We start from the raw sequence: 24,984 nt of genomic DNA, 5'->3' as shown, positions 1-24,984 counted from the left end.
GGGTCCTGATCCAGGTCGACGCCATTCTGAACGTGTCGCCGGTGGACAAGATCACCATCACCAACAACAAGGGCCAGAAGAGATAAGATAGAGAGCAAAGAAGAGATAGAGAGGATGCTGCAGGATGCTGACAAATACAAAGTCGAGGATGAGCTTCAGAGGGAGAGGATTGCCGCCAAGAACTCCCTGGAGTTGTGCATCCTGATGGCTCACCTGGTAGCAAGTGTACCACAAAGGCTCGGTCCTTCAGGTGGCCGACCCGGGTTCGAATCTGACCTGCGGTCCTTTGCCGCATGTCATCCCCTCTCTCTCTTTCCCCACCTTTCCCCTCTCCCTACTAAATCCTATCTAACTAATATAAAGGCAAAATGCACAAAAATTCATTAAAAAAAATCCCTGGAGTCATACGCCTTCAACGTGAAGGGCAAGATTAGCGAGGAGGACCAGAGGAAGGTGGTGGAGAGGTGCCACCAGGGCATCGCCTGGCTGGATAACAACCAGCTGGCTGATAAAGAAGAGTACCAGCACCCGTAGAAAGAGCTGGAGATTGTGTGTAACGCCATCATCAGCAAGTTGTACCAGAGAGCAACACCTGCACAGGGCTGCAGAGAGCAGGCAGGAGCCGGCTCACACAGTCCCACCGTTGAGGAAGTCGACTAAAGAGACTTCACACTCTGATCACTATGATAACTACAGTGGCTTCAAACAACTTTACCTCATGACTCCTGTTTGTCACTTGGTGTCCTGACTGTGTTTATGATGTTTAAGTCTGAATATTTAGACATCTGACATTTGTAAATATTTTTTTATTGATGCATTGCTGGGCGTTTAAATAAAATTGACTATACAATATATTTTTGTGTGGTCTTTTACAGTTCATCTTTGTGGTTTCATTATATTTGATAGAATTTGGAGTTGGAAAAATGTCCACCCAATGGGTCAGGGAAGATAAAACAGAAAAGCTGGGGAACACCATGGGGATCCAAAGCGAGACTCACCATTCATTCTTCATCTCGGATGCAAGTATAGTTTAATCAGCAGCATTTTGCAGTATTAAAATTCTGCTACATGCAATGAAAACTACCTTAACCATGAGAAAAACAACAACTAGGGCAACAGTCTAGCATCGGTCACCCGAATGAGGTTAGATTCAAATTAATAACATGTACATGTGTATTAAATGCAAACAGCAGTCTAAATAAACTAGAAAAAAAAACAAAAAAACAAAAAGACAATATTCCAAGGTTTGGCCTGCCGTTAAGAGAACTGTATAAAACTCAGTCAATTGTGACTGCAAGAATGAACAGTATAAATTCTTTGCCAATACGCAAAACAGCCAGAAGATGGCGATGTTGCCCAAGGCAAACAGCCTGGCAGATAGCTAGTACATAAAACGTCTAAAACAAGCAGCTATTGACAGCGGTCTATTTTTGAAAGAGCAGTTGGAGTATCAGGATGTTGGAAATAGTCCTGAAAGTGAGACAAATAGTAAAGGGAGAAACTAGGTTTTCTGAAGCTTTGAACCAATTGTGAACCTGGGGACATCTGCTGGTCAAATTTGAAACGGGATGCCCCCTAAAAACAATGATTTAGTAGCCTAGTCTACAATATCCTGAAACAAATCCAATTTGTGGGACTTCATATACATATGTAGGCATTTATAAATGGTGGCGTTGTTCGTGCACGTTTTGGTCCTGGTCTCAGTTGGTGAAGACATGCAGGCGTCCTGAGTTGTTGCCGCCCAGCAAAGCATTCCTTGTGGGATGGAAGGCTGTGATGGACAGCACCGTGCTGAGGTGGTGGTCGTCTCTGAAGGAGTGCTGCAGCTGGCCGCTTTCGTGGAAGACCTGCACCTGGTGAGGCCGCTCCATGCTTCCCACCACAAAGCAGTCCTCTCGTTTAGGGTCCCACACTGCTGATAGGCATCGGCCTGTGTTCAGGTTATGTCTGAAAATAAATGTCAGAGAACTTAGCATACAGTATAGTCTGATGAAGAATGTGTTACCCACTTCTAGTCAAATCTGCATGGACACACTGTAGCAGGAGTAATGGCATGTGTAAATTGTACTGTAGTGCTCTTGTTTTGCTTGCTCTGTTATGCTTCTTGTTTTTGTTTTGTCTTGTCTTATTAACCTAGTTTAGTTCACTTTGGTTTACTTTAGTTTCTGATCCGTTTTGGTTTTGTTATTGCTCATGTTGTTTTTTGTATTGTTCTGTTTAGTTCTGTCCTGGTGCTGCCTCTGTCGTTTTTCTGTCTCTCTGTGGGGACTACGGATGTAATTTAGCATTCTTGCTAACTCCGGCTTATTTACGTTGCCTTGTGTAATGTTCATGAATATGCACTGTCCCGTCCAAATAAACAAATAAAGTAAAGTAAAGTAAACAATTGCATTGCTTTTTCACGTGGTTATTTCTACCAAAGACACACGATTGTTAATTTTGGTTTGACATTTTTTTTATGTAATTTAAGTGCCGAGTTGGAAAGGCTTGTTGTCGCTATGATACTGGCTTATAATAAAACTGTAATAAAAATAGAAACAGTGATAAGTATTATGATGACCTGAGATAAACCTTCTACTACCCAAAACTCAAATGTATCAATCACACTCATGAAGATCCACCATTAGGCCCTCTCTGCACTTTCACACAGAACCAAGCAGCCCTGCCATACAGGAGTGTGCTTTAGATAGCATCCACCCCTCCCGGATTGAAATTAGGCGTGAACCATGGGCGTTAAGCTTATTATGTCCGAGGAGTCTATTTATTTAATTTTATTTTGCCTTTATATAAACAGGTAAATCAGTGTGACCTGAATTTAACGAGCAACTTTCAATATTCGTCTGATCGACTTTATGGATCACAGAGGCAGCATCATGTATTACAAGCTACACGTAACGGAAGGCTTTCTTACCTTTGGTTCCAGTTTTTTATAAAGCATATACCCATGTTGTGAAGTAGCCTAATTAAGTCCGTTCTGAAAGCGTGTTGACTGGAAACAAAAAAAAGTGTGAAACAGCTGCAGTCTGATTTTAATAACGTTATCGACGGCGTCATTATAGACCACTTGGTTTCTACTTCTGGTTATGTCACTTTCAGAAGAACAGAGCGAATCTCAGGCACAGTGGGCAACGCAAGGCACACACCTGCTCAAGTGACTCGGGCTATAGTAGGAGCACAGTCTGAATGCTACTAACGTTAGTTGTTTTTCGTAAGGGAATGCACAACAGGCGAGACAGCCTGCAGATATGCTTCGGTTAACTTATTTCTGATCGGATAACGTCAATCTGGAGGTTGTTTTCCCTCAGTGCTCCTGTCATTTTTTTATGAATGAGCCGAGATTCCCGTCTTCCCGCGGCTTAGCCTTTTAGACAGACGTCGATTCGGCGCTGATACTACCTCTACCGGCGGAACGAAAGGCGTAACAAAATGACACGCCATTCCGTTCTTGCGACTTTTATACAGGAGGCATCATTCTACAGGCGGCGCCCCCGCCAGGCCAGTAAAAGAATTGCAATTTGTTTTTTTGTTTTTCTGCTCTCTCCAAAATTTAAATAAACCTTTATGGCATATTATTACAATTACAATATAGCAATAATGGTGTTGACAGTAATAGAAGATGCCAAATCATTCAAAACAATCAGCATTTTGCTTTTAGGAGCATTGTGCCAGCGTGCGGCGCTGTTCCAAAACATGTAAACGTGTCGTTGCCTGCGAAACGCTCATCCCATAATACAAATGTTCGCATCGCATCCCATAATAGTATGATGATACTTGGGATGCCATTGCGAACATAGATGCGAACAGGTTAGCTAAAAGTTTAGCGTCACCAGCGAGGGGCCCCACCGTTGCGGTCGAGGTACATTTCGAAATCCCTCCAGGCCTGAAAATCTTTCTAGGGGAAACACTGCAGGAGGCGAGACATAACGCTGCAACGAACGCGGCTTTCACAGTCTGTGTTAAAGGGGCTATAGATTGAGACAGCTTTCCTGATTTCCCCTCCCCTGATCAGGTAACATAATGACTTTGGAAAAACAGTTAGCAAGCACGACTCCCATAAAGATATATAAAAAGTATACGGGTGCCTGGGTCGGAGGATACTAGTAGGTGACAGATGTCCCGGCACACGCGGTTTAAGAAAAAATATCTTATTTATTGTGGGCAAGCAAGGTGATGAACGTTTCGCCTAGAAGCCTTCTAGGCGAAACGTTCATCACCTTGTTTGTATAATAAGATATTTTTTCTTAAACCGTGTGTGCCGGGACATCTGTCACATAATGACTTTCCCACACTGAGAGGCTATGTTCAAGTGAGTGGATATACCCGATGGAAGTGAGCAAAGGAGCTGTGGTGGTCATTGCTGAGGTGTCATATATCCTATGGAAAAAGAAAAGAAAATGCACATTCAATTTAGAGATGTAATTCCAAAACAAGTAGTGCAGTGCAAGTGCTTTAAGCTGTGTCAGCCCCACCTAATCGTGTTGTCCATACAGGAGCTGAGCACTCTGTTCCCTGTACTAGGGGAGAAATAAGCGCTGGTTATGCTTAAAGAGTGGCCGTGCAGCTGGCAGACCGCCTGGCTCTCGGTCTTCTTCAGACAGCGGCTATCGTAAATACTCACAAGCCTGCAGAGAAGAAGGAAAATTAGTTTGGACTATTTATAGACTGGACAGACTACAGCTGAACTGACTACAAGCAGGCAATCCAATTTAACAACTTTAGAAAACAAATGATCAAAGTGATTACTGCTCTGGAGAAAATATAAATTAATCAAAGATATGAGTCATACCTGCTCTCGGCCACTGCAAAGTACTGCTTGTGTAGTGGATGGACGCTAACACAGTGAAGGCTCTTGGGGTTGAGGGTGTAGAGGGTGTGGAGGGACTCATGGGAGTTGCTGCAGAGAAATTAAAAACATTAAGAGATTAGAAGCAGCTTTGTACCAGTCTGGAACACATTATGCATGTTTCTGACAATGTTGTTTATGATTAATAAAAAAAGAGAGCAGGCGGTTAGCACTCTTCATGCTTACTGACATTCAACATGATGAAGAGAGATGGTAAAGAATAGAGAAGTGCTGCATTTTTTAAATCATTAATACAACAGTTGAAGAAGATGGCAGTATGTTACCCTGGGGTGCGCCTATCCACAATGGCAACATCTCCACCAAATTGCCCGACAACTAGTGTCATACAGTCATGTGACAGGAAGTCAAAGGTTTTCAGGCCATCTTCAATAGAATACACCTGGTAGGAAGTAGAAAATGATTCAGATCAGCTGGTGAAGTAGGAATATCTTAAAACTGGAGTGGGTTTACAATTCATGCAGGGATTTTACATCAACTTAATGAGGACATGGAATGTTTTTTTAAACATCTCCACTGATTTATAAGTTTGTTGCAAAGCAGTAATGAGTAAGTCCAGAATATTTCAGCAAAATTAACAGATGTTGTGCTTGAGGGCGGCTGTTCCAACTACAGATTGTTTATTTTTTCTATATGCACACATCCAGGGAGAATCGAATTGAAAACCTTAACAAGCGTTAATGACCCATGCCAGCAGGCGGGGGAGGATTTCTCAATGCAGAAAATATATAGAGAATATATAGAGAAGGTAAACACTGTCCATCTGCTTATATTACGGAGATTGTAAACTGATGCAAAGTGGGTTGAAAATCGGCAAAGCCTTCCTTTAATTACACATAGCTGCATCAAGACTTGTTTGTGTAAAAACTGTTCCTGAAATGGAACTGTACACCTGTGATGTCAGCCCCAGCAGAACGTCCAGCAACAAGTGAGGGGGGGAAGGGGGGGGGGTTCATAATGATCATGAGCCCAAAATGTAAATTCATTACCCCCGCCCCCCCCCCCCAAAAATAAAATAATAATAACACCGCGCTCTTCAAGTTAAAAGGTATTGGTTCAAACTGTACTTACTGGCTGAAATTATGATTATTATTATCATTATATATACAGTATATATATATTGTTACAGAGTGATATGTGATTGACATGTGATTGTCAGGGACCCCCTTGTTTAACTCATTGAGTGCCAATGACGTCGATCGACGTCAAATGCGTTTTTTGACGGTGGGACGTGGATCAAAGCCTCCTGCATCTCCTGTACAAATATTGTAGCTATTGGATGTGTATAACCTATTTTACGGACTCATTAGGTGGCGACAGTGCTCTCCAGATTAGAGAAAGGTCAGGAAAACAGTAGGAAAAAGCCCCGTGATGAAAGTGAAACCGCTCATGCTGCAGGCGGAGCCATATAGATTGCTCTGGCTGCAGCTGACGTTGGCTGCGAACAGCAGTCAATCCGCTCCCACAACTGAGCCCTCTGCCTCTGTCTGTCTGTCTGCATAGTTTCTCCACACGATTAGCCGCCAGAAAAGCAGCACCCGACACTGAAAAGCCAAACAATTCTCAGCAGTCCGGTTTGGCTTTTCCGTGTCGCGCTGGGAGCCGGCGCACAAAAACGGAGCACTCCGAAAATAGACGCTGGGTGCGTGAGGCTGTGTGTTAGTGGGGGGGGGAGAGGGGGGTGGGGCACGCAGGGCACCACACAACTACACCACGTCACTACATCAGAAAATATTAGCTAGAGTCAGTGAATGTGCTTGAAATGCTTCATTTCACAAAAGGCTGAATAACTCAGCTTCTAATTTGAAACGCCTGAAAACGCTGAAAACAACCTATCTTCTCCGGCTCATAACTAAAGAACGGAAAATGGTATCAATAAACTTTTTTTTGCTGATGATACAATAGAGTCTCCTTGTTCTTTGTGCGTGTTCGGTGTTTACATAGTAATATCACACAATATTCTGTGGGCCTCGAGAAATCACTGAAAACGCTCTGAAACTCTGGCACTGGGAGCGTCCGTTCTCCAAAAGTGGATGGCACTCAATGAGTTAATTATAATATGTCAATTTACGTCTTTGCATCAGAGGATCAAACAGGAAGTGGGAGTGGCTTAGAGATTATATCCGTGGCATTTCAGGTGCGCAGGCCCCCCCCCCCCTCCCCTCTCTGCCATGTTGGTCTGCTAGTCTGATCAGGAAGCCATCAGAACATCTCCTGTTCCCCAGTGCTCTATTGATCCCTCCGTTTCCACGTGTATGGGTGTGACTGTGTGTGTGAGATATTATTTAGAATTAGCGTCCCCAATCTACTGAACGGGAGCTGCTGATGGCCCGCTCCACACTACCGACTGAGCTGTCCACACAAGCCGGGCTGTCTAGGTGTCATCGCCCCATGCTGATAGCAGGTGAGCTGCTCCCATTCACTTTGTGACTTCTTGTTTGATATTTCTGTGCAAAGACGTTCTGTGTTGTTGTGGCAGGTGTGGACTGACTAGACACAAGCTTGATCCTATTTTGAGAGCCAGATCTGTCACAATATATATATATATATATATATATATAGTAAATTCCTAGATAGATGCCACTGGGGAAGGGGGGGTGATCAATAAAACTACATTTTATGGAACAAAATTTACATCTTCAAAGAGGGCCTTCTCTACATCCATGCAGCGTAGAGATCCATCGTAGCTGAGGGTCAGCAGGTGGCTAGGATGAGTCCTGGAGAACATCATGCAGCTCACTGGACGCTGAGAGTGGGGCTCAAAAAGCAGCACGCCATCATCACCGTAATCACCACCCTTAAAGAGTAAATAATAAATAAATCAAGTTGTACTGTAACACTGTACTTTTCCCCTAAGTGTCCAGTCATTGATGTTTTACTTCAGGAACTCATTTCCTTGTCATTTTAGCGGACATCCACAGGCTGGCAAAAGTAGGAACCAAATTTATGTATTTTTTGTGTCACTGGAATACGATTCAGAACATCCAAACTCCCAAATTCTAAAAAGATGGTGTTAGCAAATGGTTATGATCAAAGCAAAGAAACTCACCAAGTTCCAGAGTCCTACATGCCCCCATTTATCTCCTGCAGCCATGAGCAGACTGCTAGTGCAGGGGTGGAAGGCAGCAGAGTATATGCGTTGTTGAACCACTTTGGCCACTTGATCTTCAGTTATCCTCATGGTCTTAAGGGAAGAGCGATACCTGCATCAAGACAACAGCCCATATTTTAACAAGACTAGGTCAAAACCTAGTACATAGCTGGACTGTGTGTGATGTGTTCATACTAACACTAAGTCTGTTGACTAGTACATAGCTGGGGCCGGTTGCACCAACTGGTCTTAACTATGCCTGGTCGTAACTCCTACGTCGGTCTTAGTTAAGACCATGGACTTACGCCTGTTGCACCAACACGGCTTACTCTGGTCTTAACTACGCTGGTCATAGCAATGCGCGTTCATGTGAATTGTCGGGGAATGCCCTCTGATTGGCCCACATGTGCCTCGCGCCGTCACCCACTACTGTATGTGCGTCACTACACCCTCCCTCCTCCCACCCCCCTCCTCCTGTGGAAGCCCCGGGGGAAAATGGCGGCGGCGATTAGTGTCAGGGAGTCTGAATGAAATTGAATGTAACGTTCCCAATTCTATGTATTAAATTCTAAAAGAATTAACGCCAACATTTGGGAAGGCTAAGCCACACAAGTAGTTAGTTATAATCTAACGTTGTGCTTTCAAAGACGGCGAACTGGCGATGTTAGACGATGACGGTCAAAAAGGTCTCCGCGGAGATCTCTGTTACAGGCAGGCTCTACGCCTCCTCCTGACGAGGCGTAGGAGTTACGCCTGGTCTTAGTGAAAATAAGGCTTAAGTCGTCTTGGTGCAACCGGCGTAGCTGTAGGTCGTAAAGTTACGACCAACTTAGCTTAAGACCAGTGTAAGACCAGTTGGTGCAACCGGCCCCAGGACTGTGTGTGATGTGTTCATACTAACACTAAGTCTGTTGACTAGTACATAGCTGGACTGTGTGTGATGTGTTCATACTAACACTAAGTCTGTTGACTAGTACATAGCTGGACTGTGTGTGATGTGTTCATACTAACACTAAGTCTGTTGACTAGTACATAGCTGGACTGTGTGTGATGTGTTCATACTAACACTAAGTCTGTTGACTAGTACATAGCTGGACTGTGTGTGATGTGTTCATACTAACACTAAGTCTGTTGACTTAAAGTACATAGCTGGACTGTGTGTGATGTGTTCATACTAACACTAAGTCTGTTGACTAGTACATAGCTGGACTGTGTGTGATGTGTTCATACTAACACTAAGTCTGTTGACTTAAAGTACATAGCTGGACTGTGTGTGATGTGTTCATACTAACACTAAGTCTGTTGACTAGTACATAGCTGGACTGTGTGTGATGTGTTTATACTAACACTAAGTCTGTTGACTAGTACATAGCTGGACTGTGTGTGATGTGTTCATACTAACATTAAGTCTGTTGACTAGTACATAGCTGGACTGTGTGTGATGTGTTCATACTAACACTAAGTCTGTTGACTAGTACATAGCTGGACTGTGTGTGATGTGTTCATACTAACACTAAGTCTGTTGACTTAAAGTACATAGCTGGACTGTGTGATGTGTTCATACTAACACTAAGTCTGTTGACTAGTACATAGCTGGACTGTGTGATGTGTTCATACTAACACTAAGTCTGTTGACTAGTACATAGCTGGACTGTGTGTGATGTGTTCATACTAACACTAAGTCTGTTGACTAGTACATAGCTGGACTGTGTGTGATGTGTTCATACTAACACTAAGTCTGTTGACTAGTACATAGCTGGACTGTGTGTGATGTGTTCATACTAACACTAAGTCTGTTGACTTAAAGTACATAGCTGGACTCTGTGTGATGTGTTCATACTAACACTAAGTCTGTTGACTAGTACATAGCTGGACTGTGTGTGATGTGTTCATACTAACACTAAGTCTGTTGACTTAAAGTACATAGCTGGACTGTGTGTGATGTGTTCATACTAACACTAAGTCTGTTGACTAGTACATAGCTGGACTGTGTGTGATGTGTTCATACTAACACTAAGTCTGTTGACTTAAAGTACATAGCTGGACTGTGTGTGATGTGTTCATACTAACACTAAGTCTGTTGACTAGTACATAGCTGGACTGTGTGTGATGTGTTCATACTAACACTAAGTCTGTTGACTAGTACATAGCTGGACTCTGTGTGATGTGTTCATACTAACACTAAGTCTGTTGACTTAAAGGGTTCTTTGTACGTTTAATCGGGTAGGGAGCAACACTGAGGCAAACAAGGGGCCAAAACCATAAGATGAGTCATCAAGAGTTAATTAACAAAAAGTAATAGATACAATATTAAAATAATTTAAAATACAATACAAATATAAAATACTAAAACTATAAAAAGTTAAGAAGCTCTAGAGTCCCTTCAGTAATTGCAGGTAATGCTGGTGTTATCCATGAGTGTGGCTTGTTTATCAGTCGCCTGCTTGCGCGTCCTTCACGGGGCCACTGTCCTCAGGTGGGCCACGACGTCCGCTGCTTACTGGTGTGGTCGCCTGCTGGCTGACCTGTGGTCCTTGTGTCATCTCCCTGTCATTGTTCCTCTCTATCGTTTTCCCTTCTTTTCTGCTGGATGCTGCGCTCTCCTCGTCCGCTCCAGGCAGCCACAGAGTGTGCAGGAGAACAGAGTGTCAAGGAGAGCACAGTGTCCAGTGAGCCTAATCGCTTCCCCCTCTTGATTACATAATTTGGCACTGTCCGCAGGATCCAGTTTTGGGAACAGCTGCGATAACCACTAGCCGATCGGTTAGCAGCTAGCAAGCTGTAGCTATCAGACTCTGCTGGTTTAACTAGCAGTGCTTACGCCTACATTCCACTAGGTCCGTGTTCGGTCCGTCTGCGCTGCGGTACGGCATCGGAGCCGATACGTTTCCACTCTAATCATTGTGTCAACTCCCACCTACTCCGCTGCATTGCGTGTCTACTCCGTCCCAGCTCCGACGATCCGGAGCTCTCCGAAAAAGATACGCAAGGGTTCTATTTTTCACGGATGACGGAGCAAAGCCGCAGCAAGTTGGGCGGAGCCAGGCATGAAATCAACAGGGCAGAGGTGTTTACAGCATTCAATATCAAGCCAGAGGACAAATATGTATGAGGAAAAGTTCATAATTGAAGTGGAAAACCACAAAATAATATATGACACAACACATCCTTTTTACAAGGACAACACCAAGCAAGCCCACCCCTCCTCTGCTCCTCCAGTTGGGAACAATGATCTTCTGCCTGTTTGTCGTTGTATTTATCCCACATACAAATTGTCTCGCTCGATTTTACCGTGATAACCTGTGGGTCTCGTCACTCTAGCTGTCTGGCGGAGCAGAGCCGTGACGTGCTCTGCATGCAGCCGGTTAGTGTTGGCGCAGCACAGAGCACGGAGCAAAACCGGAGAACAGCTGCAACGCAACGCAATGCAACCAGTGCAATCCCGGCGTTACAGTGCCGCGCATGAGCCAACTGTCCTTATGTTACACCGTGTATGGGTGTGCCACGTCCCACCTCCACGGCCAACCAATGGTGTCATTTTACCATTCAGCCATTCGTATTTGTAGGGCTGGCCCTGCTGATGCGGTCCAACCAAAAATCTATCTCTACCAAGAATGCAGTGACCAAAAGATCAAACTGTTTTGCATGAGAAATCTTAGAAAACTTACTCTTTCAGATCAGGCTGCATCTTTTCTTCTTTTGTGGGGTCCTGTGAAAAGAATTAGACAATTTCAAAAATGTACCAAATAGACCAGGGGCCGGTTGCACCAACTGGTCTTAACTATGCCTGGTCATAACTCCTACGTTGGTCTTAGTTAAGACCAGTCTTTAGAGTGGACTTACGCCTGTTGCACCGACAGGGCTTACGTCTGGTCTTAACTACGCCGGTCGTAGCGATGCGCGTCCATGTGAAAGCCACATTTCACGATGTATGTCTGAGTGGGCAGGTGGTTAAATGACACTTTACAAACCATTAACTCATTGGCTGCCAGCCACTTCTGGAAAACGGATGCTCCCAGTGCCAGCCCTTTCAGAGCGTTTTCAGTGATTTCTCAAGACCCACAGAATATTGTGTGATATTACTATGTAAACACCGAACACGCCCAAAGAACGATGAGACTCTCTTGTATCATCAGCAAAAAAAAGTTTATTGATATCATTTTCCATTCTTTAGTTATGAGCAGTAGAAGATAGGTTGGTTTCACCAAAAACAGACGTTTCAAACTAGAAGCTGAGATAATGAGCCTTTTGTGAAATGAAGCATTTCAAGCACATCACTGACTCTGAAGCTAATATTTTCTGATGTAGTGACACCTCAAAAATAATTTCCTTCAATAAACCAGCGAAAACAAAGGAATTTTGATGGCAAAATAATATTTTTTAGCTGCAACCAGCAGCGCTGGCCCCTGCGTGCGCAGACCCTACACCTTCTTGCTGGTCTTGATTTACTGCTGGTGGGCATCAGGTTTTCCAGCTTGTGTTTGCCAATCTGTCCATCGAGCCTGCTGTCTGTGTCGGTGTTGTATGGTGCCCTGCATGCCCCACCCCCCTCAACTGCAAACTCCTCCGTGGGAGTGTCTCTGGTGGCTCTCTGCTGCACGAATTTTCTGATGCACGTTTCAAAGTGCGCTGGCTGCACCCAGCCTATTTTCACAGCGTTCCGCCGTTTTTGTGCGCCGGCTCCCAGCGCTTCCAGCTGAGAATGATTTGGCTTTTCAGAAAGACGCTGGTGTCGGGTGCTCCTTTTCTGGCAACTAATCATGTGGAGGGGCTATCGCAGCGGAGACGGAGGGGCTCAATTGTGGGAGCAGATTGGCTGCTGTTCACAGCTAACGTTACAGCATGCATCGGTTTCCGTTTCCCCAGGCTTCTTCTACTCTTTTTTAATAATAATAATAATAATAATAATTCATTTATTTTATATAGCGCTTTTCAAGACCCAAAGTCGCTTAACAGAGAAACAACAGACAGGCAACAGAAACAGGCAACAGATACAGGTAACAGGCAACAGATACAGGGAACAGGTACAAGTAACAGTGGCGGTTCAGGGCAAGGTTATATGGAGAAGCAGAGGAGAGGAAGATAACAGGAGGGAGGGGCAGGGGGGGGGATGGGGGGGCGGATGGTGATGGTTTGTTAGAGGTGGTCAGGGGTAGGGGAGGTTGTAAGCTTGGGAGAACAGATAGGTTTTAAGTCGGGTTTTGAAAGTGGGGAGTGAGGGAGAGTCTCGGACAGTCTGGGGGAGGGAGTTCCAAAGTCGGGGTGCGACGCGGGAGAAAGCACGGTCACCAAAGGTTTTGAGTCTGGATGGGGGGATGATGAGGGTGGCAGTAGAAGAGGATCTTTCTCTAATCTGGAGAGCACTGTCGCCACCTAATGGGTCCGTAAAATAGCTTATACACCTTCAAAATCCCCCATACATTTACAGGAGATGCATCAGGCTTTGATCCACGTCCCACCGTCAAAAAACGCAATTGACGTCTTTAGACGTCATTGGCACTCTACGTTACTATTTGAATTGACGTCTTTAGACGTCATTGGCACTCAATGAGTTAATGTCGTGCTATTTAATCATAGCATAAAGTAAAAGTTGAATCGTTTCTCTCCCCCCCCCATCTGCCAGTTTGAAACCTCTCAATCAGCTCCTCGTCATTATACATGTCCAATGGATTGCTTCTGTCCCCAATTACTCTCTCCCGTCTAAATGCCCGCTCATTGTAGAGACGATACACAAGACAACGTGCCATTTTCAAGCTGCGCTGTCACTATACTGCACCTTAAGGCCTAAACATGGTCGTCCGTCAGAGCCTCGCCCCGCCCTCCCCGTATGACGGCGGGTGGAGCGCCGTCCTATGGGGAGGGGGCGCCGTCGGCTGACGGGGGCTGCTCGAAAATGTGACTTCACGGCGACGATACGTGCGTGACGTCAGCTGCAGGAGAGTTGTGATTGGCCGTTGACCTGGCTTATCGTCGTAAAGTCGCATTTCAAAGCATGATGTTAGATTATAACGAACTAGTTGTGTGGCTTAGCCTTCCCAAATGTTGAGGGTCGTTTTTTAGAATTTAATACATAGAATTGGGAACGTTACATTCAATTTCATTCAGACTGCCTGGCACACAATCTCCGCCATTTTCACACGGAGCTTCCACAGGAGGGAGGGAGGGAGGGCGTAGTGGCGTCCGAGCATGTAGGGCTAGCTGGCGCCGGCAGAAGGCGAGACGGCTCCAATTCGAGGCGGACGGACGACCATGTTTAGGCCTTTAGGCCTGCTCTGGAATAGGCGTAATATTTATGCCCGGTCTTAGTGAGAAGAAGGCTGTGTTGGTGCAACCGGCGTAGCTGTTAGGTCATAAAGTTATGACCGACTTAGCGTAAGACCAGTTGGTGCAACCGGCCTGAGCCGAGTGCACCAGCTGGGCATAAAAAAGTAGGTCTTAACTGTTACACCGGTCTTAGCTACGTCCGACTTTGTGATTTGAATTTACACCGAGTGCACCAAGACTGACTTACCATGGTCGTAGCTGCGCCCGGTCTTTAGGCTGCGGACGTGCGCATCCACGTAAATACATGCTTGTTGCCAAGCAACACACTTCTCTCAGACGAGCTCGAGACAGCTCCAACTCTGCTCAAACTTATGGAGTTGTATTCAAAGCATAGAAACATTCTCACAGCTAAATTTAACAGCGCCAACACAAACAAACAGAAACAAGATGCATGGAAGATCGCATTCAGTAATGAATGCGATGGCGTACTGCGCACTGCGGGCAGTTGACGAAGTCAGGAGGAAATGGAAAGATCTTCCGACGCATTAGCTTTTAAAAACCCGCCGACAAGCGGAGATCCTGCGCCCAAAACGTCCATTTACAACACATATCAATCGATATTTTCTTAGAAGATTCCCCCGCATCACAGGACTGAACCGCACTGACAGCACAGAGCTGTCAGTCCCGACAGCGCAGATCAAGATGAGACAGCTGTCAGTCAGTACACCTTGGGTGTAACTTTTACGCCTGCTCCATACCAGACGTAAAAGTTACACCCAGGCGCAACACATACAGGGCTTAAGACTACATGTGCATTAGTCATAAAATTAAGTTAGTTGTAACTTTGAGTTCTACGTCGGACGTAGCGTTACACCTAGGCGTACGCCCAGCTGGTGCACTCGGCTCCAGACTAACAAAGTTGGAAGGTTAGGTTTTCACCTCTGTCTGATTGCTAGCAAGATTTTGACAATGACAATGAGATGTTTGCTCAAGAGGGTCCTAACAATTTTGTCTGAAATTTGCTGGATAATTAGTTCTTTGCCCAAGGATCAGTTGATTAGGTTTTGGTGGTGATTGGGATGTGGAATTTCCACCATGAGATAATTTTCATGTTTTAGCCCCAGCTATTATTTTACATGTGCTGGTGGTGGGAAAGTACATCTGGGACTACCATGTTGGTTGCCATGTGCCATTTTCCCACCATGTATTTTGCTTCGAAATAATTTCTCATAATTATTCACATTATTATTTCATAATATGGTGAATGCGCGAGTCACAACATGTACATAGGAGTACAAATGGATGTCCCGAGCAACATTACATTATTTGACTCCATTTGATCAGTTTACAAGCACACGACTTCTCCATGTCACCGCCCCTTGTGCACGAAGGGCCGCACTATTGGTTCTGCGATGCAGTTTTTTTTACTCTCAAATTGTTTCCACCCAGTTTTAACAAGGAAAGCCGAGAGAAAGTTCCATCTCTGGTTGACCAACGCAGATATAGAGACTGAGAACTGAGTCTATGTGAGGACAATCTAGAGAGCCACCAGGTTGATGGCACATTGAACATGGAGCTTACATTTCAGGGCTGTGATGAACATGAAACATATGAATCCCATAATATCTGAAAAATAAAAAAGATGAAAAGTCACCAGCTCAGCACAACTGAAAGTAGAAGGCAAAGTCATACCTCAGAGCAGAGCTCAAGCAGCTGTGGAGGCAGTCGACTGCCCTCTTCCATGTTCACTGGAACCATGGGCAGCTTCTTAGGCAACCGAGACATTCATGTGAGGGAGAAACAGCAAAATAAGAGCAACAAAGGAAGAAAGACAGAAAGAAAGAAAGTGAGCAAAAGACAAGAGAAAAACAATAAACTAAACCTTGGGAATGGAGCAGCACTCATAAAGTGAATGATATTAGTATACGCTATCATTTCTGTCCTTCAAGTTTTGTGAGATTGTTTTTATTTGTGTATGGGGAATTGAAGCCAGCCATTGCAGTCAGTCATTCACTTACATGTTCATAGGACAATGGGTTTAGGCCTAGGTAGGGTAAAGGTAAAGTCCCACTGATTGTCACACAATGTGTGAAATTTGTTCTCCGCATTTGACCCATCCCCTGGGGGAGCGGTGAGCGGCAGCAGCGGGAATCATATGGCGATCTAATCCCCCAATTCCAACTCTTTGATGCCGAGTGCCAAGCAGGGAGGCAATGGGTCCCATTTTTATAGTCTTTGTAGTTAGAGAATTTTAGCAAAATGCTTGGACCATCTGTGAAAGAATTTACTACCAATAGCTTTCTTCACCAATGTGTTCTTATAGGTGTCTAGAATCACCTCTCAATTAGTGCAAACCCAAATCCTCGTGGAAAATCCTGGAGAGCCAATCAAAGTTAAGGTGCCCCGAGAGCTTGGGTGAAAAATATGATAAAAATTAAAAGTCTAAAATGAACTTGTGGGGTGTCTAACTAGGGGTTTTCAGGGGTGCTGAATCCATTCCAAACATTATTTTTGAGTAAAAATGTCTCCCTGACCATATGATATTGGTATATTGGTTATTGTTATGTAAAGCACAGTGTATAATCATCAGGATTTTCCACGAGGATTTGGGTTTGCACTAATTGAGAGGTGATTCTAGACACCTATAAGAACACATTGGTGAAGAAAGCTATTGGTAGTAAATTTTTTCACAGATGGTCCAAGCATTTTGCTAAAATTCTCTAACTATTGGTATGACTCGGCCGGGGATCGAACTCACAACCTCCCAGTCTCAGGGCGGACACTCGGACCACAAGGCCAATGAGCTGGTGAGGGTGACCAGATGTCCTGCTTTGTGCAGGACTGCACCGCATTTTCATCACTTTTCACGCGTCCCGCAAATTGAGACGATGTCCCACATTTGCGTGAGACCGAGGCAGATAGAAAGGGAGAGCGAGGGGGAGAGCGAGATAAAGAGAGGGAGCGCGAGAGAGAGAGCACAGGGCTTGCACCCAGCGGCCTGCTCGTTAACTTCACTTAACGACACTACTGCAGCCGTGAGTAGGCTACTCCCAGTAAAAAATACCAATACCAATAGAGAGCCGCAGAAATGAGTCCGGAAAACATCGATGCTAACTAGGGCTGCACGATATGAGGAAAAGCTGCGATGTGCGATAACACTGTTCAATATTGCGATGACGATATGACCTGCGATAAATAAAAAAATGCTATAAAAAAAATATATTAATGGGGGGGTGCTCCGATCCGGCTAAGCCACGATCCGATTCCGATTCCTGGGGTCACGATCCGATTCCAGAATCGATTCTCGATTCCAACGATTCTCGATTCCAGAATCTAGAATCGATTCTCAATTATGTAGTTTTATATTGCAATAACACACAAAGGTAAATCTAAGACAAAAAATGACAAATGTATTAATGCTGAACTTCAAATTCAACTTCTGAAGTATTACAGTGAGGGCCTAAATTCATTTTGCAATATGAGTGTGTTAATTTAAGCATACGTATCAGTAAGTGGCACGGGATTCTCAAAGCCTGTGTTGAGGGTCATGAACAATAATGCACTCTTGAAGCTAAAGAAAATCCAAAACCAACAAGTTAATTATTTACATTTTTACTTCAATGTAGAACAGTCATTTGTTACACATGAGATTACTTTTAGCCTTTTAGTCATAACGATTATTGAAAGATATTCCATATTCCAGACTGAAATGTTATAACAGAAGTGGAGTATTGGCCAGAATGACATGAACATTTGGACACTTATTCAGCCGGTATTTTTTTTTTTTTTTTTGCGATAACACGTGACTTTTGCGATGTGTTCATCGCGCATTTGCATATCGCGATGACGATGAAAATACGATAAATCGTGCAGCCCTAATGCTAACACTTCCGGGTTCTTCACTGTTTCTGCCTATCGGATTTTTGAATGGGTTTTTGGCGCGATGCTTCAAATGAGGTCTGTGGTTAACGCAAGCTTATTCAAACGCGAACCAGTGTTCAGCAGGATAATCTTCACACATGAGGGCCACTTTTATGAGTTTTTAAGCTTTTACGTGCCGTTAAAAGGGCGGCTAGCTAGCAAACGGCTAAATGAGACTACACTGTTGAGTCGACGAGGATATTATACGTCAATAACATCATCACTTCAAAGGACGAACACGGAAATTCTCTTTCCCTCACCTGGTTCAGCAAAGGGTAATCAGTGCACAGCAGCGCACACAACAACACTACAGGTTGAATTTGGCTGTGGTGATGTGACGTGGAAGCCTATGCGACACTGTGTGTAGTTCTGGAATAGCTTAGCATGAGCTTTTTACTTCTCGGGCTCGCATTTACGCTTCAAAACTCATAAAAGTGGTCCTCATGTGTGAAGATTATCTCGCTGAACACAGGTTCGCGTTTGATTAAGCTTGCGTTGCCCACAGACTTTATTTGAAGCATCGCGCCAAAAGCCCATTCAAAAATCCCATAGGCAGAAACAGTGAAGAACCCGGAAGTCCGGGACTTCCGCATTCCGACTACAAAAATACGTAATTTTATTTTACGTAGTGGAAGTGGTCCCTGGGGAATTTGGTTTGGTACGTAGTGGTACTTGGTCGGAAAAGTTTGGGAACCCCTGCTCTATGTCATGCAAATATAGGCTACTTAACCATAAAATAGGATACCAATATTAATGCAACAGTGGGCCTTTATCTTCTTTGCACAAAGCTCTCCAATGTTGTTTTAGCACAATTGAAGACAGCTTCAAATATTTCTCAACAGCATCCTGTCTTTGAGATGTAATTTGCAGATATTTAGTCTCTACACTGCTGCTACAAAGGACATTTATAAATTTCATAAGCTGCTCTTATTCTTAATGTTTTGTTCAAATGAACCAGTAATGTAGCCTAGGCTACTACAGTTACAGTATGGTTCTACTTCAGTATAAGCTATACTACTATAGTACTTAATGCTATGGTTGGAAGGCACAAACATGTCTTTCATATCTGAACAGAAGCCATCAATCCCATATCAGCAACCTGTCCTGTTTTATTGGAGCCTACACACTTTAGTCAGATGTGTTGCTTGCTTACTGTATTTACCTAGCCTGCGAGTTGGGACAGTTGAGAATCAACCAGTGGGCAAAGCATGGAGACGGGAGAATATAGAAATGTTCATTTCTGTATGTTAGATAGACATTTTATAATTGCGGGGGAGGGGGGTCCGGGGGCATGCCCACCCTGCAATTTTCTTTTTACATATGCACCAATTTGGTGCACTGTTTTATGGGGACAACGGATGGAAATTAGCCTCGTGCTAAATCTGGCAATTTTTACACTTTTACTATGTTCCAGGTTTTATTATCTGTTCTATGGTTTCTGTGTTCATTAATTTTGCACTGTCCCGTCCAAATAAACAAATAAATAAAAAATAAATACTCTGAGGGCAAAATTAAGAGGCTAGATCTATGAAAAGAAAAACTACACACATCCCTCAATACATGCCTTTTAGACACCACCTCCTCCAACTCATCAGAGCTCTGATATGAAAGCAGTTGACATGAACAAGGCATAGAACAATACTGATGTGAAACCAGAGCCATATTGAAATCACGTTGGTTGTATTATTATTATTGTACTTTATTTTAAATTCAACCATGTTCACTGCTTACAATGTTCACTCCTTCCTCTCATTATCAAGAAAGCAAAATCACATCATTATATATACCGTAAATTCCGGACTATAAGCCGCGGCTTTTTTCCCGTTTTTTGGCCCCTGCGGCTTATATAACGGTGCGGCTTATCTATGGATTTTTTCAGATTTTTTTTTTCAAATACAAATAAAATCTCTCTTTTTTAGCACTCTTTCTACCTATAAATCCACTTCTGTTTTAATTTCCTCTGTTGCCCTCTTTTCACCACACCGCGGACACTGTGTGCACTGTCGAAATAAACAAAGGTGTTGTGTTATGTTGTTTTGTTGAAATGTTACGGTAATACGGTAAATGGGAGCTTCCTCAAACAGCCAACAATCCCCTCTGTGCGTGAACCCTTACATATGGTAATTACGGTAAGCAAAGTTCATCAGCCCGGAATCACAACAAGAGGAGCAGTCTCTCTCTCACTTACCATGGGGAAGGTACGCAGAAATTCACACGAAGCAGCTTTCAAGCTGAAAGCAGTCGAACTCGCACTAAAAGAGGGAAACAGAGCAGCCGCGCGTAACCTGGGCATCGATGAGTCAATGGTGAGGCGTTGGACGGTGCAGCAGGAGGAACTGTCTCAGTGTAAGAAGACAAAAAAGTCCTTCAGAGGCCACAAAAGCAGATGGCCGGAACTTGAAGATTCCCTTGAGGACTGGGTGTTGACCCAGAGAGCAGACGGCCGAGGCGTTTCCACGGTGCAGATCCGACAGAAGGCCAAAACAGTCGCCACCGAGATGAAAATTGAACATTTCAGAGGTGGGCCATCTTGGTGCTTTCGATTCATGAGACGAAAGGGACTGTCCGTCCGGGGGAGAACTACTGAACAACTCCCTCCCGACTACCAGGAGAAAATCACAAACTTCGGCGAATTCACACAAAGGAAGATCACGGAATATTATAGGAGTGTGAAAACATCCACAATCACCAACGGGTTCCAAAACGCTGGACTGCTGCGGGATGAAGAGAATGACGCCGCCACAGCTGGCGCTGAGGGCCGTCAGAGGCTTCAGAGGCTGTTCGATGCCGACAGTGATGAAGAGGAGTTCGTTGGTTTTGAGTGACAATGAAGGAGAGAGGAGAGTGGTTGACGAAGCCACCCTGAACCTGTTCGTTTCCGACACTGAAGATGAGGACTTTGGTGGTTTCAGTACGCAGGAAGAAGAGGAAGACGAGGATTAGTGACTTGACTTCTCTGGTTACAGGTTTGCTGCACATATAGCCTATTGTTGTGTGATTTTGTCTGGGGATTAGTGACCTGACTTTTGTTTTGTTTTGTTGAAATGTTAATAAATGGGAGCTTCCCCAAACAGCGATCTCTTTCCCGACATTCCTCTCTGTGCACGAACCCTTTCATATGGTAATTAAACATCAAAACACCCGCGGCTTATAGTCCGGTGCGGCTTATAGAAGAAAAAAATAGTCAATTTTGGTGCTGCGGCTTATAGACCGGTGCGTCTTATAATCCGGAATTTACGGTATATATATATATATCTATATATATATATTATGATGTGATGTGTATATATATATATATATATATATATATATATATCTCAATTTTAGACTACCTCGCAGGTTGGCTGGGATCTGGTCACCCTCACTCTCTCTGCCGGTTTATTTTGGAGACGTACGGATTTGCGAGGAGGCAGCACTTCTCTCACAGCAGCCTTTGACCTGCCACAATGAAAAGTAGTGTTACAGTGACATCAAGAACAACACTTAAAGGGTAATTTTGATATTTTTCAACCTGGACCCTATTTTGTATATTTTTATGTAGTGCTGCACGATTAATCGAATCGCAATCGCGATGTCAGCACGTGCGATTACATAATCGCAAAAGGGTGCGATTATTTAAAAAAAGTGTCTGTGTGTGTGCCTCGTCTAACGTTACACAGCAAATAAACATGTTTCTCTGCCATCACAGTGGACATCAACACTAGCGGGAGACTTTTCCCACTCCTGCAAATATACAGTAATGTTATGCGTAACGTTAACATAATCTTACCAAGGGAGCATGAGCAACCATCGCTAACACAGCTCAGAAAAGCATGTAAACAGCCGTGTGATTAGTGAGAAAGTTGGTACGTTTAAGTGTACAGCAGCTAATGAGCCGCTGTGATGAAGAATATAGTGACATTAACCGGGGCTGAGAGCAGAGAAAACACTCGCAGCTGCAGCAGCACCTCTAGTATGCTCATGACGCCTTCAGGGTCTGCACGTAAAGTCTTGCGTCACGTGAGTGTGGCATTTTAGGCCACCTGTAATCTGTAAAGAAATAAACTGGGTGTGTATTACTCATTGTATTACTGGACAGACATGTAACTAACTTTGCAGTCTGAGCCATCTTACACAACCTCAGAGAGTTCCCCAAACTTTTGAGTAGCCAGTCAGATTGAAAAAGTAGCCGGATCATGTTCGCGGCGTTTGTTCCAGTGGTCCTTTTCCCAATTAATAAACAAAACTCAAATATGTATCCATGAGTGTGACAATTGAAATAATACAAATAAACATTCTTATAAAGGCCCAATGCTCAATTTAATTATAAATAAAACAATATCCATATTGCAAAACACAAACAGGCAATGTATATTTTTAAGAAGAGAGAAAATACTAATAACTATGTTTCCCACAGGATTTGGAGAGATTGTGGTGGGTAGACCTTGCTTGGACCCTCTTGGGGGGTTCGGGGGGCCATGCGCCCTGTAAGAACTAAACTAAAATGCATGAATCTGGTTCACTTTGAGAACCAATTTAAGAGGCTAGATCAGCGGTGGGCAATTATTTTTCATGGGGGGCCACATGAGAAACCCAGATTGTTGCCGGGGGCCGAACAAATATTGTCATGCCGTAACCCAGGAATGTCCTCGCCACCAGAGGCCCAGATTTTGCTAAGCGTTGGGGGCCGAATGGCGCGGAAGAATTTGGGGCATTTGAAGTCAGGTTTAGAGGAATAACTAATTTTAAATTAACAGTTGTGATGTAATTATTCAGTCTTAACACATTGAGTGCCACAGCGCTTCAGTAAAATTGTCTGGAGCCTGTGCCAGATTCACTTCCATTCAGTTGAAAACAGCTATAGAATTTTTTCTATTAGGGCTATATGGACAGGGCTGGACTCTAATGAAACATTGGACACTCCTGCTTCTTTCAAAGAAGAAATTTTGTTTCTAGACAGTTCCATTATGAAATGACAGCCTCTGAAAGAAGAGCACTTTCAAGGGTTTTCTGCTGTCTTTTTTTACTTTTCAAGATAAAGTCACTTTTATGAATACTTTTTGCACTCATGATTATTATTATTATTATTTTTCTCCTGCTTCTTTTTATTATTAGACATTACATTACATTACATTACGGCATTTGGCAGACGCTTTTATTCAAATCGACTTACAATATCAGAACTTACAATATCACATTTTAGTCTAACACTAACGCTAGTCTAATTTCAAGCACATTCACTGACTGAGCTAATATTTTCTGATGCCCCACCCCCCCTCTCCCCCCCTGAGCTGCAAACTCCTCCCCACACGCACACAGTCTATTTTCGGAGTCTCCGTTTTTGCGCCGGGCGGCTGACGGCGGCTCCCGGGCGGATCCCAGCGCGACAAGGAAATGCCAAACGGGACTGCAGGAAAAGGTTTGGCTGTTCGGCATCGGGTGCTGCCTTTCTGGCGGGTAATCGTGTGGAGAAACTATATGCAGACAGATAGACAGAGGCAGAGGAGCTCAGTTGTGGGCACGGATCGCAGCCAACTGTCAGCTGCAGACAGAGCAATCTATATGGCTCTGGCTGCAGCATGCATCGGTTCCTCTTTGATCAAGGCTTTCTCCTGCACAAAGTAAAGGATCTGAGCGCCAAGGTTTTAAGGTGGCGCAGCTGCCGTGTAGATTTTTAAGGTGGCGCCGTGTGATCCCTTGAAGGGATTCATGCTCACTGGCTGGGTACGACCTTAAACAGCAGAATTATGGAATAATATGAATTATGATATTGGGACGTCCACAGACGTCCTTGGCACTTCTCGTTACTTTTTTTTAGGACGTCCACAGACGTCCTTGGCACTCAATGTGTTAAACACCAATATTTGATCCTTTTCTCACTCACTCCTATGTCACCACTTGCTCTCCCTGCAGGGCTTGAAATTAGTTTTGACCACCTGCCAATATGGCTGCTAGAAGTTACCAGCCAATTAGAATTTCCACTGGCCAAAATGTTTTTCTTGAAATAAACCAGAATATGAGTGGATTAATTTAAGCATAAGTATCAGTAAGTGGCCCGGGATTCCCATAGCCTGTGTTGAGCGTCACACGAACAACAATGCACTCTTGAAGCTAAATAAATCCAAAACCAACACGTTTATTATTTACATGTTTTACCTCAATGTAGAACAGTCATTGATATTCCATATTCCAGACTGAAATGTTATAACAGAAGTGGAGTATTGGCCAGAATGACAGAACATTTGGACACTTATTCAGCAGGTATCTTGTTGTATCTTGTCTTTTTTTGACAGTGTTTTTAAGTGTAAGTAACTGGTAGGCCAGAGGCCAGTAGGCGGAGAAATTGCCGGCTACCGGGGCTTGGGGAACTCCCTGCAACCCATGTGCTGCAATTTATATTTTTCTGTTGTGTTTCTTTTTTTCTATGTTTGAGACAGGCAAACGTCTCAAACATAGACCGATATCACAGGATTGTTGTGAAGAGGACATGGCTATATAATTTGTAAAGATTTTATTATAAACTAGAAGGACCGCAACGCGGACTTATGCCTCCGCCATTAGTTCATTCTTGAGTCCAAATCGCCATTTGAGGCAAATTGGAAGAAATTCCGTCAAGGTGCTCCTGTGATGTTGCGCTACAGAGCTTGGAAATTGGGTGTGTGAGGTCACAGTGACCTTGAACTTTGACCACCAAAATATAATCAGTTCATCCTTGAGTCCAAGTGGACGCTTGAGGCAAATTCGAAGAAATTCCATCAAGACATTCCTGAGATATTGCGTTAACAAGCTTGAAAATGGCATTCGAGAGGTCACAGTGACCTTGACCTTTGATAACCAAAATGGAATCAGTTCATCCTTGTTCATCTTG

General features: G+C 43.9%; 1 protein-coding gene across 1 annotated transcript in view; it reads right to left on the bottom strand.

The window, feature by feature from the left end:
- Nucleotides 1–1,376: 1,376 nt before the first annotated feature.
- LOC310791623 (WD repeat-containing protein 76-like) overlaps nucleotides 1,377–24,984 on the bottom strand; it is a gene marked incomplete at its 5' end in the record, with an annotated part of 32,747 nt that continues 9,139 nt past the window's right edge. Inside the window, 10 exons of the mRNA XM_083653287.1 lie at nucleotides 1,377–1,947; nucleotides 4,321–4,374; nucleotides 4,470–4,622; nucleotides 4,787–4,894; nucleotides 5,128–5,243; nucleotides 7,497–7,658; nucleotides 7,911–8,064; nucleotides 11,621–11,661; nucleotides 15,909–15,983; nucleotides 21,470–21,575. Of these exons, the coding sequence (XP_083509413.1) occupies nucleotides 1,701–1,947; nucleotides 4,321–4,374; nucleotides 4,470–4,622; nucleotides 4,787–4,894; nucleotides 5,128–5,243; nucleotides 7,497–7,658; nucleotides 7,911–8,064; nucleotides 11,621–11,661; nucleotides 15,909–15,983; nucleotides 21,470–21,575 (1,216 nt within the window). The 3' untranslated portion in view covers nucleotides 1,377–1,700. The remainder of the gene's footprint in view (nucleotides 1,948–4,320; nucleotides 4,375–4,469; nucleotides 4,623–4,786; nucleotides 4,895–5,127; nucleotides 5,244–7,496; nucleotides 7,659–7,910; nucleotides 8,065–11,620; nucleotides 11,662–15,908; nucleotides 15,984–21,469; nucleotides 21,576–24,984) is intronic.

This window comes from Poromitra crassiceps (assembly GCF_964638095.1).
Source record: "Poromitra crassiceps genome assembly, chromosome: 16".
NCBI classification, from domain to species: Eukaryota; Metazoa; Chordata; class Actinopteri; order Beryciformes; family Melamphaidae; genus Poromitra; species Poromitra crassiceps.
Note: the sequence above shows the minus strand (reverse complement) of the source record. Positions and strands in the feature narration are given on the sequence as shown.